Source organism: Carassius gibelio, chromosome B11 (assembly GCF_023724105.1).
Source record: "Carassius gibelio isolate Cgi1373 ecotype wild population from Czech Republic chromosome B11, carGib1.2-hapl.c, whole genome shotgun sequence".
In the NCBI taxonomy this organism is placed as follows: Eukaryota; Metazoa; Chordata; class Actinopteri; order Cypriniformes; family Cyprinidae; genus Carassius; species Carassius gibelio.
The window spans coordinates 9,896,730-9,915,133 of NC_068406.1; the positions used below are offsets into that span (position 1 = coordinate 9,896,730).

At 35.6% G+C, this 18,404-nt stretch overlaps 1 protein-coding gene across 1 annotated transcript in view; it reads right to left on the bottom strand.

The window, feature by feature from the left end:
• LOC127967823 (cyclin-dependent kinase 18-like) overlaps positions 1-18,404 on the bottom strand; it is a 64,498-nt gene that overhangs the window by 26,280 nt on the left and 19,814 nt on the right. Inside the window, exon 2 of the mRNA XM_052568540.1 lies at positions 12,878-13,013. Coding sequence (XP_052424500.1) covers positions 12,878-12,995 — 118 coding nt within the window. The 5' untranslated portion in view covers positions 12,996-13,013. The remainder of the gene's footprint in view (positions 1-12,877; positions 13,014-18,404) is intronic.

Genomic DNA, 18,404 nt, shown 5'->3' on the forward strand with positions numbered 1-18,404 from the left:
GTCGTATCAATGCATTTATGTAGATGTTTCCTAATGTTCACTCAGTAATCTGATTTGATTGGAGGATGCCAAAGATCTCAACCAATCATATGTCCACTTAACATTTTTGGATTCTGAGCACGGTAGATATCTCAAAGTAAAAGTCTAATTCGTTTTCTTCATCCAGAAATAGATAAGGATAGACCTCCCATGAGATCTGTGGGTGTTACGTGATCATTGATTCTCCTGTCGTGATTTCAACTTTATAAAGCATGTTTAAAAAACCTAATTCACTTTGAAGAACTGAACAATCTATAATACTAATCTGAAATCGACCATTTAGAAAAAAAAGCTGTTAGCATAGAAACAAAGAGTTGAGCAGCGATTACCTTAAACATAATGATAATATATATATATATATATATATATATATATATATATATATATATATATATATATATATATATATATATATAAAATCACTGTTAAAATCTATATATTTTTGTAACTGTAAGTCTCTGGCTTTTTTGTATACATTAGATCTGATTCAGTTCTGTTACTTATAGTCAAAGTACAGGACTATTATCTTTAACTAAAACTACAAAACATTACTTAAAAAAACTAAAAACTCTTGGGGCCCTATTGTAACAATCTGAGCGCATGGTCTAAAGTGCATGGTGCAGGTGCACTCAGGGCATGTCCGAATCCGTGTCTGTTAGTACACTAGGCTTCAAGCTCATGTATTGTAAGATATAGAGTGTACTTCAGCATTTACAAGGCCTTTGTATACCATCAATTTAGCGGTACCTCACAACTTTTCTCTCTCACTCTTGAAACGTTTTTCAATTCCCTAGCAATCACACACAGCCTGCGTTTTTTTCCCCCTCCTCTATTGTTCGGCAGCATGAATCTCAACTTGTCTCTAATGTTTAAATGCATGCTGCCATTTAATTGCTTGTTGCCATGACAACACAGACTGTTAACAAAGGCAATGTCGGGATCCGGATAACAAGAGATAGCTATTCTGTCTCTCAGGTAGCCATCTGATTCATCAATATTTATATCACATCCTGCTTTTCAGCAGATCTGAAATTTAATACCAGGTCCCCCACACAGCCTTAGATGTTTGTTCTCTCCCTCTCTCTCTCTCTCTCTCTCTCTCGTTCGCTCGCTCTTTCTCTATTGTTCTCATATTGATTTAATAGCATTTTATGTTCACACCTGGCCTTGGAATGCAGCGGGGGGATGGTTTTGCCCAAACAGAAGGGTAAATGTTTTGCTATCCTTGATTTGTTAAGAGAGAGGTAAATGTCCCCTAGCCCACATATGCTCATTTAAAAAACAGACAAAGAGTGGAAAACTGAGAGAATGACTGGTAAGAGGAGCGTCGGAGGGCTGGTTGGTGTTGCATTTCAGTAAACATCAAGAGAATGAAGGCTAAAGGAGTAGCTCAGCCAAAAAAGAAAAAAGAAAAGTGAAAATCCTTTCATCATTTACTCATGTCATTCCAGACCTGTAGGACTGACTTTCTTCAGTAAAAGCAAGAACAAAACTTCCTGTTGACTTACAGGTAATTAGGAGAATAAGGACTGAGGATGTTAAACTCCAAAAAAGCAGATGTCATTGAAGTAGACTCTTGCACTATATGACAAGCAGGGCCTAAAACTGACATTTTGCGGTGACTTGAGAATATACAGACAATAAATATAATTTTTACAGACCATGAAACTGTATGTGTATTATTCCATTAAAAAAGGGCAGAATATATCAGGGAAAGACATCTACTTGCTACTATTATCATTATTATTATTGCTACTACTACTAAATTAATCTATAAAACATAAATCAATAAAGAAAGTCACTATAATACTACTGAGCTTTAAAGTATTTATTAATAGTAACTGTAATGTATAATATGTAATTAATATCACTATTATCTATACTATAACATATTAAATATATATTTTGTATTGTATAATATATTATATGTTAGGCCTACTATGTATTATATTAAAATATATTATAATTATATATAATTATTACATATTATTATTAATATTACTTCTGCTAATATTACATAAATTAATAAAGCCTTAACAAATCATTAAAGAAATCAGTGGTGATTTGGTTCTCAAGTTCAACTTGAATAGCTATTGAAATATTGGCGTTTCTTACATAAAGCTATCATACAGCTTCAGAAGATGTGAAGTTTAGTTGAGTCATATGGCCCACCTTCTTGATGCTTTATGGTGTTTTTGTGTTCTTTCATGGTTTATTCATTTTCACTGATTGTGTCCATATATATTTTTTTTTTCATGCATCCATCTACACATTTGTATTGAATAATGATTCTATTAAAATATTAGTTAGTCTTGTCTTGACTCTGTGTTCTTGATTCAAACTAGAGCAATTGATTCAATTCGCAGTTAATCACATACATGTTTTCCTCCAATGAGTTAAGTAAATCATTGAATGGACATTGCAAAAACATATATTTTAGAAGCCAGTATATTTTATTATTTATGCGGTAAATGTCTGTACCTTCTGTGCCATGTCCTTGCAGCTTTCACTTTTTCAGGCTGATAGTCTTAAAGAGACATTACCACTTTTCATGCAAATCAATGTAATTTCAATGCAAATACTGCAAATGATGCATGTAAACAATATAATGTAAGATCTAAATGCCCATTATACATTATATATTATGGCACTATAAAAATATATGAATTTATTAAACAGGCTCCTACAGTTGGCTTTCGGTTTCATTATAATTCAGCAGTAGGCGAAAGAAACTGTTATATACCGCTTTCAAACCCCGAATGAGCGAGAGAGTGAGAGGGCGGCGGTGGTGGGCAGATATGAAAAGCGAGGCCCTATCCAGGCTCATCATTTAAATATCACAGTGGCAGCGAGCTCTTTGATCTCCTCGGTGGTAATTGGGGTCATAGCAGGCGAGTCATTTTCTGCTCTTTCTCTTTCTGGTCCTCTCGTGCTCTATCTGAGAAATCCAGGAAATCCAGCTGCAATCTGGACTCCCCACCAATCTTTCATATTCTTCATCTACCTACTGTACGTGTCGAATCACATCCTGGCCTTCTCTAGTGACAAATTCCAGATGCACCACTGAAGGTTCAAGCAGGGCAGGCAAATACAAGAGGATGTGCTCAGGAGATTTGTCTTTGCTTCTTTTCTTAGGTGTCCAGTCTTCAGGAGAGATTGCGTAGGCTGTGAATCTTTGAGATGAAAGCGGAAAAGGGTTGAATAGTTTAATTTTTCCTTCTAATTTTCAATAATAGATTTAATATTTTTAGCTGTGCTGCTTTAAAGGGATGTATTTATAAATGTGGAGAGGGTTTTCGCATGCAGACACTATGTTGTTATGCTGTCAGTATGGTAAATGCTCTCCATAAAGTTGTATCTCTAAATTCATCCATTCTAAAGCACCACTGTTACTGCTTTTGTAACTAATCCACTGTCTTCATCAATATATTTCAAGACATTATATTGTGTTTTGTGTAGTTTCGTACAATAAACATTATGGCTTGTAGTTCTTTAAGCCATATATTTGTTGAAAGTCTGTCACTTACTCCTTTTTGCATTTGATCGGTGCTACTTACGAATAAATGACATTCACAAAACATGTCAAAACTGTTTGTTTTTTTCTGTTTTGTTCCATCAAACTGCTTTTATTTGAATGATTTAGATTTTACTTATTTCAAGATTGATATTTCAATGTACAGTATATGAATCATTCTGATGGTTTTTTCACTGTATTAGAAAACAAATATATATATATAAACGTGTTTGTATGTACATTCATACATACTGATATTGTAATTTATATTAATATAATAATAATTAATTAATATAATAATTGTAATTTATATATATATATACAGTGGGGCTCGAAAGTTTGGGCACCCCTTGCAGAATCTGTGAAAATATGAGTAATTTTCAAAAAATAAGAGAGATCATACTAAATGCATGTTATATTTTATTTAGTACTGTCCTGAGTAAGATATTGTACATAAAAGATATTAACATTTAGTCCACAAGACAAAAAAAATGCTGAAATTATTAAAATAACCCTACTCAAAAGTTTGGGAACCCTTGGTTCTTAGTACTGTGTTCTGTTACCTGATGATCCTTGACTGTCTTTCTGTTTTGTGATGGTTGTGCATGAGTCCCTTGTTTGTTCTGAACAGTTAAACTGAGCAGCGTTCTTCAGAAAATCTTTAAGGTCCTACAGATTCTTCAGTTTTCCAGTATCTTTGCATATTTGAACCCTTTCCAGTAGTGACTTTATGATTTTGAGATGCATCTTATCACACTGAGGACATTTGAGGGACTCAAACACAACTATTTAAAAAGATTCAAACATTCACTGATGCTCTAGAAGGAAACAAAATGCATTAAGAGCTGGGGGGTGAAAACTCCAGAACAAACAAGGGACTCATGCACAACCATCACAAAACAGAAAGACAGTCGAGGATCATCAGGTAACAGAACGTAAAACCATCACCCTGGTTTTACGGTATGCGCATTTCCAAATATCGCATCTGAAACGAGTGATGTAAATGCCAGTCTTCAGATAAAAAATCCCTTAATTTCCCCAAAAAGTTTTTTATGCTTGCTTGAGGTGGTTTTTGAAAAAGGGGCTGAATAAATCTGCATGCGCATGGATGGAAACCTGGCTAATGTTGGATGAAATATTGAAGTAGAAAATAGAAGCTAAGCCCTGTAGTTTGACCCTTTGTAGTGTCTCCTCAGAGTCTGTGAAGAGGTCAAAAGGAATAATAGATATGTCTGACAACAGCTTCATACAGCTAACCGTTTGAAACCATCAGTTTCCAGTGCTCTGGCCTGAAATGACTTTCTGTGCACTGGGACATGCACAAGCACTTGCGTTTGCCCTGCCGGTAGGCTGCTGTCGACCCTGGATGTCGGAGTATGTGTGTGTCCTATTTCTTAGAGGCCTTAGGGCTCAGACAGCCCTCTACCCAGACCGCTTTCAGGAGAGTCTGTCTGCACATCTAAACACACATATCAAGTCTATTAAGAACCTTCCTACATCTCTGCAAACTTCCAAGAGCTCAAACCTCCCTTGAGAAATTGTATCGGAGGTTTATATCTGTATCAAAGCTCCCTCATAAGTCCCATGGGGGCATAAATCAGCTGGTGGGCTAGTAGCTGCTGTGAGAACGTGAATTGGTTTTTTGATATTCCAATATTGATGGGATAAGGCTAGGCAACCAGATAACGACTAAAGAAAAAAATCACCTAACATAAACATCCTAAACATCCATCGTCATTTATTCCTGTTTATGTCATTTCATATTTGTCCACTTTTAAACATAAATGTTCTTTATTGGCATCAATCGTTAAAGAAACTCCAACATCCATGGAGCCAATAGAGGTTCTTTTGAGCTGAAAAGTTTCTTTACATTATTATATACTGTACTTGTCTTCACACTAAGAAAAATGTTGGTTCTTTTGAGAATTGTTCACTTAAAAGATTATTTTGGGAAGCCAGATTTACGTGGCCTAGTAGTGCACAACACAACAAAATCGCTACAACTCAATGCATTGGACTAATTTTGCAATGTTGTGACTTTCTTTCCATTGTGATGTGATAATTTTGTTTTGGTGCGACTTGATCCGTTGTGATGTGCTTATTTCATTGTGTTGCAGCTTGTTTCCATTGTGTTGTGCTAATTTCATTGCCCTGTTATATGTTTTAATTTTAATGTGCTAATATTGTTGAGCTGTGACTTGTTTCCATTGTGATGTGCTTATTGCATTGTGTTGCAGCTTGTTTACGTTGTGTTGTGCTAATTTCATTGTGTTTTGGCTTCTTTTCATTGTGTTGTGCTGATTTTGTTGTGTTACAGCTTTTTCATTGTATTGTGCTGATTTTGTTGTGTTACAGCTTTTTCATTGTATTGTGCTGATTTTGTTGTGTTGCGACTTGTTTCCACTGTGATATGCTAATTTCATTGCCCTGCGACTTGTTTCTGTTGTAGTAATTTCGTTGTCCTGTGACTTGTTTCTATTGTCATGTGCTAATTTCATTGCCCTGTGACGTTTCCATTGTGATGTGCTCATTTCGTTGCCCTGCGACTTGTTTCTGTTGTGGTAATTTCGTTGTCCTGTGATTTGTTTCCCTTGTGATTTGCTAATTTCATTGCCCTGTGATGTTTTCCATTGCATTGTGCTGACTTTGTTGTGTTGCGGCTTGTTTGCATTGAGTTGTACCGATTTCATTGTGTTGCGGCTTGTTTACGTTTTTCTTAATTTAACTGTGTTTTGCCTTCTTTTCATTGTGTTGTGCCGATTTTGTTGTGTTTCAGCTTGTTTACGTTGTGTTGTGCTAATTTAACTGTGTTTTGCCTTCTTTTCATTGTGTTGTGCCGATTTTGTTGTGTTTCAGCTTGTTTACGTTGTGTTGTGCTAATTTAATTGTGTTTTGGCTTCTTTTCATTGTATTGTGCTAATTTTGTGGTGTTGTTCAATATTGGGAGACTACAGATTGGTTCAAACATGGCTTTCAACAAGGTCATGTGTGTTGCAATGACATGAGGGTGAGTAAAAGATGATATAATTAGAATTCCTTCCATTAAAGGAAACACAACATTTGTCTTTGCTTTTTTTTCCCAGGCCTAACTTCCTTTTTCAAGTAGACATTCCCTGTTCGGAGACTAAAGCTCTCAACACATTAATAATGCAGAGAAATCGAACTGTCATTGAAACAAAGGTGGCTCGGTGGTTGAGGTGAATCACTGATAAGCCGTGTTGCTGTGCCCTTGTGGGTTTGAACCTTTCTCTGGGGTGATGATTAAAGATCTGGGCTAGAAACTGAAGAGTTTGTAGGTTTGAACCACGAGAGACCGCTTGTAAAACTAATGTTACTGTTAACCTAGCCAGTGAGATTTTACTTCATTATGGGGTCATGGGTGAAAAATTCAGCTAATTATACAGAATTGATTGTAGTCTAGTTGAAAGTAGGTCATCAGATATTATTTACATTTTGTGTCATAAGGCTTTGACCAGCTGGACTATAATTGATTATGTAGAAGATTATTAACACTCCTCTTTACAAATTAATTAATAAAAGAACAAACAAGTCTAAATATTTAGACTAAAGACATTTTCATATGACTGCTGTCAGGGCTTCCGTGTATATTCCAGCAATCATAGTACACTGCTTTGGCCACCGCCATATGTAAAGTCATGGAAGAGGGGGTTTATGTTTAGGTAGGTAGCGGGAAGATAGTAAGAAAGTGTTCTCAGTAAACTGTGAGATTAGTGAAAGCAAGTAAAAAACAGTAAAAACAGTAAAATTGTTAAATATTATTACAATTTAAATAAAGTTTAATCTTTTAATAATCTTATAAAATGATATAAATTATTTTTGTTATGCAAAGCTGAATTTGCATCAGCCATCACGCCAGTCTTAAGTGTCACATGATCCTTTAGAAATGATTGTTTTGGTCCTCAAGAAATATTATTATTGTCAATGTTAAAAACAGTTGTGCTGCTAATTATTTTTAAGGAAACAGTGGTAGATTTTTTTTTTTCATAATTATTTGATGAATAGAAACGGAACAGTTATTTGTTTTTTAATGTACAATATATTTATAATTTTTCAAAGGCTTGGCTCTGTCATTTGATCAGTTTGATGCATCCTCACTGAATAAAATTAATTTTTAAAAAAAAAGATCTTTCTGACACCAAATTTTAATGATTGATTAGCTTTTTATTAACTTACTGTCATAGGGTTTGTTTATAATAAAGGGTGGTGAAGTGGTGTAATGAGATGTTTAACAGTTCAGAGAATTAAATATGGAGCTGCACATACAGAGTTAAATTTGACTTAAACTTAGAATTTTGCAGTGCACCATTAAACCTCTAAAGAATGCTCTTTTTTGTATCTGTTTTTCTTTTTTTTTTTGCTCCACAGAATTCATAGGAAACATGAGTTTTGTGGAAGGCCCTCAAGTCCTTTTTGGTCTAGTTATTTCTCTCCTGACGTGTGTGCTTGAATATAAGCTATTTGATGTGCACCTGAACACCTGGTTCCTTGTTGTGGTGTTCATGTGATTGTTTTGATTCGTCCCTCTGAGCGAAACCATCCAGACACTGCAGTCCTTGCCGTTTTTCATCGGAAATGAGCACACTCTTTATTCATGCCTAGCCAGAGGGCCACACAGACAGCTGGTGGTTATTTTGATGGCTGTCTCTAAATGAGATGCCTCTCCTTTCAGTTCTGCCCAACACACATTACATTCATCCTTTGCAGTATAAATTACTCAATGAGATTTAGTGTGTGTGTGTGTGTGTGTGTGTGTGTGTTACTGGGTCTGTAATTATGTTCGAACCCTCCAAGGAATCTGTCGAAAAGCCATTTTGTAAGCATTATCATTAAATATAGCTTACATCTTTGTGGTAATCAAGAAACACTTGTTAAGGAAAAGACTGCGCTAACATTTGCATGATGGCTCCATCATGGGCGCCTCTCCATGGAGAATGACTCGGTAGCATCTCGATCAGCGATACATCACAAATATAACGAGATAATGAGGTAGACGTGCTGGCAGGGAGGAAATATGAGGTCCCACTTCCTAACGTGACTCGGATCGGTTTCTTCCACATTAACCCTGCGGTAATTGAGTTCTTATAATCTTAGGTATATGGGCGAGTAAATTGGAACTAAACTTTCCATTTCTCAAGTCGTTTCCGACACTTTCTCCATCCCACCTGTAGACGGCTCTCCCGCCATGCTTTGCACTCATTTGCAGCTGGAGGGAAGGGGACGGGGTAAATAGAAGAAAGCGCTCTTGCGTCTCCTCCCCGCCTGTCCTCGGATCCGCTCCCTCCTTCCAAACTCCATCCTACTCCAGCTGTCTCCATCGCTGCCGTGTCTCCCGGGGGTGGAGGAAGTAACAGCATGCCATCCCATCAGCCAATGGGAGCATCTGGTTCATGGTGGGGGAAAAAATGGGCGTTGTGGAAACAGCTGCCTCAGACAGCTGAGGTGCCTGATTGCTCCCCAAACAAATGTTTTGTACCCAGCGTGCAACCAGGTCCAAATCCCCATCCTGCAATGGACCAAGGGTTCATCGCATGGTTTCGCTTTTTTGTATGAGTTTATTCAATCTTGTGTAGCCAGAGTTTTGTCTTATAACAAAGTCCTATGCACCTTCCTATGCACATTTACTCACCCTCAAGCAATTCTAGCTGTACATGACTTTCTTCTTTCAGATGAATTTAATCTGCAGTATGTTAAAAAAGGTCCTGGCTCTTCCAGACTTTATAATGGCAGTGAATTGTTCAAGATTTTGAAGCAAAATAAAGGTCATCCATCCTTTATAAAAAGTGCTCCATACGGCTTCGGGGGGTTAATAAAGGCCTCTTGAAATGAATTGATGCACTTTTTAGATATTTAGAACTTTATAAATTTTAATCTCCAGCTTCTGCTTAACTGTCATATATGCTTTCACTAAAAACTCCCATTTCATTTTCTCCTTCAACTTCAAAATCATCCTAAATCGCTGCGGAATCAGTAACCCAGTGATTACAAAGTAAACATGAAAAGATCAAACGCCCTTTACAAAAAACGGTAAAACAGCGATGTAGGATGATTTTGTAGTTGAAGGAGAAAATGAGATGGGAGTTTTTTTTGGACAAACCCTAACTGTCATGAACCAGAAAAAAATAAAAAAGAGTTCATGCAGAGCTAGACAAGTTAAGTATTTGAGGTAAAAAAAAAAATACAATTAAAATAAAAGTATATAAATTGTAGTTGTCATATATATATATATATTGCTAGATATGACCCTTCTTTCACGGCTGGGATTCTTTAGAGCCATTTGTTGCTGCATCTAAACTGCATTTTGGACATTTTAATTCAGGGGCATAAGTCCATTATATGGAGAGAAATCCTGAAATGTTTTGCTCAGAAAACATAAATGACTGCAGAAAGAAAGACATGAACATCTTGGATGACAAGGGAGTGACTTATCTGTACACTTTTGTTCTGGAAGTGAACTACACCTTTAAAGACAAAGGTGCTTCACAATGCCATAGAATAACCTTTTTTGTCTTAATGGTTCCATAAAGAACCTTTAACATCTGAAGAACCTTTGTTTCACAAAAGGTTCTTTGTGGTGAAAGAAGGTTCTTCAGATTATAATAAGGTAAGAAAAAGATGGTTCTTTAAAGAACCTTTGACTGAATGGTTCTTTGTGGAAGCAAAAATGGTTCTTGTATGGCATCGGGTTGAAGAACCTTTTGAAGCACCTTCAGTATGTGTTGAATTGCTGTTGTAGAAAAATGTATTATTATTATCAATGTTGTGTTGCTAAATTTTTAGGTGTTGAAACTATGGTTTGTTTTTTATTTGTGATTGATGCATCCTTGCTGAGTAAAAGTAATAATTTCTTCATTTCTAAAATATTGAATGGTAGTGTATATATTTTGTAGCCTAAGCTCTTTTCTGAATTTTAAAATAGCTGGAGAACATCTCTGTGGATTAATTGTGGCTTTCTTTCTCTACAAAAAACAAATATTGCCAGGCACCTTTTGACAGAAGAGGCATTTTTGTTGTTTGTTGTTTGTACCTCTGTTGTGATGATTAAAGATGTATAAATCCAGACATGAAGGTTGAAAATGTCACTGTTTTTTTTTTACAAATAACATGAAACCGGATACACAACACTTCCATATTGTAATGGATTTCCAAGTGAAACGTAATATATATATATATATATATATATATATATATATATATATATATACATATTGCTACAATAATAATAGTGTTAATGATTCATAAAGTAGTTTGGAATCCAGAATAAAGAGTATAAACGCTCTTTCTTTAGAGTTCAAACAAGATACAGACTGGCCAATAACAAGCATTATCGATTTATATTGCAAGACCGAAGGAGTGCGAAAACCCCTGTAGATCTTTGACAGAGTCTTAAATTCTTAAAGTGGTCTTGCTTGTAGTCTCTCCCTTGAAACTCGATTTAATATTGACTCGAGAAGGCGTTAAGACCATAGAGCCAGAGAGCAGAGAAGAATTGTACCATTACCACTGCATTAATAATGTAGGTACAAAGATAAGCACCACTGTGAACGAAGAGCGAAGACGCTGGAGGGTCAGAATCCCGTTTCCTCCTCATCTTCTCTGGAGCGGCTCTGACCCGGAGGTCCTCGCAGGCCACTAGATGCATCTCTCTTCCATCTCGTGGAGAGATTGTCAAACTCTTATGGGCCACTCATTTTCCCGGCCTCTTGGTGAGATATCATTCCATTTGAGAACTATCCAGAAGGCTTCGAATTGTGAAAGGTAGCCTCAGTTGACTTTCAGTGATGCTTCAAAATTGACACTACAGTATTTACTTTCTTAATAATGTTCCTGGTTTTTTATTGTGTGCAGTTCATCAGTTTAACAAATTCCCATTAGATAAAATGTCCCACCCTACATTTTATCTGGTTGGATGTCCTGCTTCCTTAAAGAATATGTCATGTTATGGATGTTTGGAGTGTCTTTGGTTGAGTTGAAAGTTTGGTTGAAATTAATTTTGTTGTTTTTTCATTGAATTAGTATTAGTATATATATATATATATATATATATATATATATATATATATATATATATATATATATATATATATATATATGAAGAGTTCAGATGCAAAAGCCTCTAAATGCCATCGGAAATTTTCATCTAAAATTAGGATTTTTGTCAAGCTCCTATGCTTAGGTTGAGTCATTTTACTTTAATGGCAACGTGCAGGTTCTTTTCCAGGCTATTAAAGTGAAATAACTGAACATAAATATAGGAGCTTGATAAAATCCTAATTTTAGATGAAAATTTCAGATGGCATTTAGAGGCTTTTGCATATATATATATATATATATATATATATATATATATATATATATATATATATATATATATATATATATATATATATATATATGATGTTAATATTTTCCTTTATTTAAACTTTTTCAAGCCACTTTTTTATTTTATTTATTTTTTACATTTTATAGTTTTGTTTTTACAGAAGCTTACAATAATAACCGTCAACTTCTCCAACCAACATTTCTCCTGCTGACCTGATGAATAAAATGAAGTCCCAACGATCATCATTTCTTTCTGAATATTCACATGTAGATTCGGACGTTCCATCATGTTATGCAAGATAATGTGTAAAGTTTCATGTTTTTTTTTTTTTTTTTCTTTTATAAATCTACAATTTGTACACTTTTTTTCTGTAGATTTATTACATTTAAAAGACCACAACAAAGCAAACAAACCTTAGATGCCAAAATTAGGATTAAATGTCTTTTGTTATTATAAATTCTGATTATGCATGAAATTAATGAAAAACAAACAGTTCCTGTTGTGGGATTATAGACTAAAGCCCTGTTTGGATGAGACTAGTTTTCCCTCAGGAGGTCAGGTGCATGTGTGTTTTACAGAAAATATAATGTTTTTATATTTTTTTAATGCCATCCGAATCAGTTTTTTTCACTCAGGCGTCCTCTGAGAAATTGAATCCTGCTGGATAGGACTATCTTTGATCATAGTATATATTTACCCTTCTCCTCGTTTGTTTTGACCTTTGTTGGAAACCAATGAATCTACTTTTCTCATTGTGCTACATGGTGCACTTTATCTTTATAGATTTGAACTTCCTGGATAAAATAATGGTTGGTGATTCAAGCGAGTCAATAAGAAGCATCTGATCACTCTAGTGACGGCATCAGGTATGATCTATAGAATAAGTTACATAGGTCTTATGTGTTTCAGTGGGTTTCCTGATGCTCGAGTCAGACTCATGTGCTTTGAATGGGAGATACAAACGTCAAAAGCAAAAACCATACCGTCATTGCAGCAGATTTTGAGCTGGTTTATCTGTTCAGTAAATTCGTTCTCCTCTATGGTCTCTGTTCGTGGCACAGAAAGTGAGAAACGCCTCTTGAAGTTCTTCATCTTATTCATGTCGCTGGACCAGAAGTCCTGTGGAGGATGCAACAACAGTGTGATTAATGTGATGATTATTTTATTTGAAGAGATGACTTTTTTTTTTTTTTTTGTGCTCGAAAGCTGTCATGATTTTATTGGGCTCTCTTGTGCTTTTGTCTTTTAAAATCTAGCTGAAGTATCTGAGATTAAATCTTTACAACTTTTTGGACAGATTTGCCTCTGTTCTGGCATCGCTTGCTGTTTTGCGCTCTGTCAGAGTGCCAAGTTTGGTGTTGTGTACACAAAAACTCTGAAATAACAAGTCTGCAATCGACAATCAGAGATCTCAGTAGTGAATTCAAATGCTTCTCATTAAATACCTTCAAGTAGAAATGAGCTGCTATCTGCTTTCATTTTGTAGCTGTGCTCTTGCTTATGGTGTGCTATTGACTCATTTGTGTGTGTTTTTTTCCCCTCAAGGGAATTTTTGGAGAACAATCTGAGCCTTAATGATTCATGAGCTATAAAAGAGCAACCTCTGAGCCATATGCTTTTCATGTGGTAGATCTATCAAAACAGATGTGTTCATATCGGTTCATATCTGTAGGGGTGTGCGATATTGACACAAGAATTATTTCTATATTATTTGGGGGGACTTTGTCAATAACAATATTCAAACAATAGTTTTCTGAGTGTGGTTTTGTCCTGGTATTTTGGATGTCTTGCCTTAGACCTATCATGGATAAAAAGAAAAAAAAAAAAAGAAAAAAAAAAAGGCTATAACATTTAAATTAGCCAGTAGGTGGCAGCAAGTCTAAATAAGTGATTCATTGAATCATTCATTCAAACGATTCGAATGAATCAAGTGACTGTGTTTATGAATAGATAATTGAATCACTGACTCATGATTCATTCAAAAACAGATTTATTCAGGAACAAAACACTGCGGTGTTGGCCTGAGACTCACAAACGTTCTGATAAGACTTTGGAACTATTAAAAATATATATATATATATTGTGTCTATAATGCAACTCATTCAATATTCTTGTTAGTTAGAGAAAGGGTAAACATGTAAGACTTGGTGTAAGACTTCTTTACTAATAAAGTGTTTGGGAAAAATGTAACTTTAAAAGTGTACATTATGTCCCTTATAAGCGGTTGCTGTATGCATAACACTCTGTTTAAAGAGACAGAATTAATAGATATCTAATGATATTAAATTTCTCCACAGCTGAAGTTTAGCTCCGTCTCACTGGAGCTTATCAAAATCTCCTGTGTTCTCTTCCTTTCTGCTCCTTCGTTACCAGGCAGAGCGGTTGCTAAGGGTTCCATCGCTGATCATTTAATTCCGGGTGTGAGACTGTGCTGTGTGCTTTACTAATTATTTCGAAAGTTGGAGACTAGCCAATGCTCCCATTGCCAATTAGCGTCAGCTACCCCTAAAATAACTGCGTCTCAGAGCACCATTGTTTCTCAAATGACTCTGAAACAGAAATGCAAAATAATAAAATAAATACTAATAGTGCTGAAAAAGTTCCCTCGTCTGCTGTGGTGGTGTTTCCCCCTCCTCTCAAACTTCTCTTTGATTGTTGTTTTTGCTAAGGATAATGATTTAGTCTCCCAGTCTTTGAAACATGACTCTCATAAGACAATAATTGCTCCATGCAGTCCCATCACAGGGCTGATGAGACGCAGACCAGTGTCTGTCTGAATAATCTCATCATCTACATTGTATTTATGGGATGTTACTGAACTAGAACTAGCGTGAAACAATGTTTGGCGCAGTCTTTTGTTTGGGTTGTGATCTCAACTCTCGTTTTTCAACAATCTTTTGTTGAATTTTTCAGTTCATTTCAATTTTATTTTGTTACATTTGTATTTCTATATATCTATGTTTCTATATGCCTTTTAACACAAATCAGCAGCAAATGAAGACTGACGCCTGGATGTGGTTTTACCAAAAAAAAAAACTTTTTACTTTTTACTTCGATTTCAGTTTTGCATTATTATTTGTCTTAAGTTGAGTGCTGTTTATTATATATAAAAATAAATAGTAATTCCATTTAAGTTTGGGTTAAGTTGCTAATTGTAACCTTATAATGTAAAAGGGCTCCCTATAGTTTAAAGGATAAGCTGAGTTAGATTTTTAATTATTACTGAATGTATTTAAAGAAAGAGCAGCTTGTTCAGTTAACCACTATAAAAAAAAACAAGTCCACCTGCTGTACCGAAATCATACTGAATGTGACTTTTAAACCGAGGTACATACCGAACTATGATATTTGTGTGTCGTTACACCATATATTATATATGTACACCATTCCTAGCCCTATATCTTACAGTTTCCTAGTATTAATCGCAAACAGTGGAAATATTTTATTGATATTCTCTCCCACTTTTATATTCACTCTGATTGAATCCAAAATCTCATCCAAATGTAATTGTGTCCTGAACTCCAGGGACCCACCAAAGATGTGAGGGTGTCATAAGCAGATGTTAACCTAATCATCCGGAGAGGTGACCTTATATTCTCTGTCAAACTTCCTGTGGTGGCTGGTTTTTCAATCTATAATTTATTCTAATTCTTATTCTGAAGGAGAGTTTCATCTCTTTAATGCTATTGCTGATAAAACTGAGTTTGCGTTTGTCTGACTTTACTAATGTGCTGCCAACTTACTAACTCCCAAAGATGCTTCATGTACTTCAACTAATTCACAGCCTTCTCGTCTCATTCGACCGACCCCGTCCATCAGCCACCGCCTCGCTGCCTTTTGCATTCGCTCGGTTCCACAGGGAATCACGGTGACTCAAAATAGAGACACATATCCTCCGCCGTGATGTGATCTCCTCCAGACGCGTCTGAAGAAGCTGAAGGAATTCTCAGAGTGACTCATTCGGCGTTCTGTACTCACTACGCCCCGCAGGGACGCGACTTCTCATCGGCGGGGAATCTATTAATAAGGTGTTTTTTTGGTTTGGTTGGTGGGCAGTAGGATACGGAGGCTGAGGGACTTTTTGTTCCTGGAGTGGGCAGCTTTCTGTTGATCTGAGATTCATTGAAGAAGAGGTGGTTATGGAGAAGCTGCTCATCTCATGTGATCTGATGATCGTGCGTTAGCCAAACTGGCATGGTTTAATAGCTAGGTGTAGATCCAGTGATAGTCTGTTACTGGCAGTAGCTGGTTAGGTTAGTTGTTGCCTCATATAAGCCATATTATTTTACCCTTTGATATGAAAGGATACAGGCTACAACACATGCCGGCGACTTTGAGCGTGCATTTGAAGAACATGCGCTGCAGACACAGTACCATTCCCGCACTTGTTTGACTTGCGCCTGGCGCTGAAGTGAAGTGGAGCGGGCGTCTGAAACATCTTCCATTTTCAGTCGTTCTGCGACTGAATAAATGCACTTCTTGTCAGGAGAAAAAGTGACCGAAGCAGCAGTTGAGAGTGGGTTGGCCAACCCTAGCCCTGCCCCATGCATTAATTGCATTAAATATTTTTAATGCGTTACATTTAAAAATTTTGCTTGCATTAACGTGCTAATAAAACTAAATATATACTTGCTTAGGTTCTACATGAATCAGCCATTCTGAATGAATCATTTGAATGAATGATTTCAATTAATCACTCATTTAGACAGGGACTTGCCAGCATTCATTTATAACTGACGTTGTCAAATTAGGGTCATTTATTTTGGGCAAATTGTCTGAAACTTCACACACAATCAAATGCTTTTTCACTATCTGAAAAGAAGTGGAATGGTCTTACAGTTTCAAAAATATTACAAATCTTTAAGACATAATAAAAAATGTTCTTGTGCTGCTATATTTGATTTGGAACTCACACGTGAAAATGTCTAAAACTTGAAACAAACTAGGATGCAATTTCACTGCCTGAAAACCATGTCTTAGTGTTTCAAAAGTATTTAAAAAACTTTAACATTGTGCATCATCTTGGAATTTCAAAACAATTATTGTAGCACAAGTGAAAGTAAACAAGACTCTTGTTCAGTGTACCCCAGACAACCCACACATTAGTAGATGTTGGATCATTAGTGCATCGCTGTCTGTCAGTATAGTAATGCTAATAAACACTGGTATCTTTTCTGACTTCTGGTTGTTTTATGGATCGCATCTTTCAAACTTGCATACAGTAATGTTCTTGTTACAATACAGACTTCCACAACAACCTATTCTTCATCACTGCCCTGACCCTCATTGCTTCTGTTCTCCTTTGTCCTCAAAAATGTGTTTTATTATGATTTTCTGATGCACTCATCACTATCATCAATGATTTCTGAAATTAGTACAGATTTGTCTCTTCATCTTTTAAAAATCTTACAAAAATGAACCTAAAACACATGCATAATGTTGTACAATAGTGGCAGCTACACAAAATATGCATCCCATAACAGAACTTTGTCAGTTATCCATGATGCTCAGATTTGTTGGACTCTGAGTTGTTGTTTTTATAAAAGTGCATTAAAAATAAGTAAACAAATAAATAATTCTTTAGAAAACATTATATATATATATTTTTTTTTACTTGAATTTATATGTATTTTTGAGTCTAAAATGAGCTCACTATGGAGCCTTGAGAGCATAGAGGGTCATACTGTGTATAATTTAGATTTTCTTCTCTTTAAATTTGTCTTAATATTCAACTTTAGATGCTTTATTAAAATCCTTGGAGCAGGAGTAGTTTTGTCATAAAGTTTCTTGTTTTCTGTCATTAACAATTCTGCATGTGTATGTGACCTGAAGGCCTCTGGTGAATGAAATTAGTAAACTCCATGTGCACCCTGCAGTATTATTAATGAGTGTAGCATAAAATTCATAAACTATTATAATATAAGCTTCAAAAGGGCATGCTGTGCATACAGAAATGCATTCCTAATGGTGACTTTTTTTCTGATCTGATCCTCGAGTTAACATTATAATGACACTTGTATCATTTTAGAAGTAAATAGGATGACGTACTTCCTTATAATGTGTTAAACTTTTGTTTCGATAGCTGGTAGGTAAGAAGCCTATGGAGCGATGTGGTGGGAGCACACACATAACACTATTAAACACAGTGATGGTAAATTTTTACCACGTACATATATTGTGTATAACACAGTGGGAGGATGAAATGAAGACATGGCCTGTCAAAACTTATGAGGACAGTTTTAATTATTTAGTTTTGTCGTTTGGAGTAGATGGGTCATATCAGTACCTGCACAGTGGGAAAGTCAAAATTCGAATTGCGAATTTGTGTTTTTAAAAGCAGACGTGAATCCAAATACTGTTATGTGATTGCATTGAGGATTTAGGTAAATAACTAATGTCTCCTTTGTCTCTTTCAACTGTGAAACCACGTGTTGAGAGTTTTAAAGTAATAATAAAATCTATTTTTTTCTGTCCTTACTTGTAAACATTATTATACAGTGCAGAATTAGG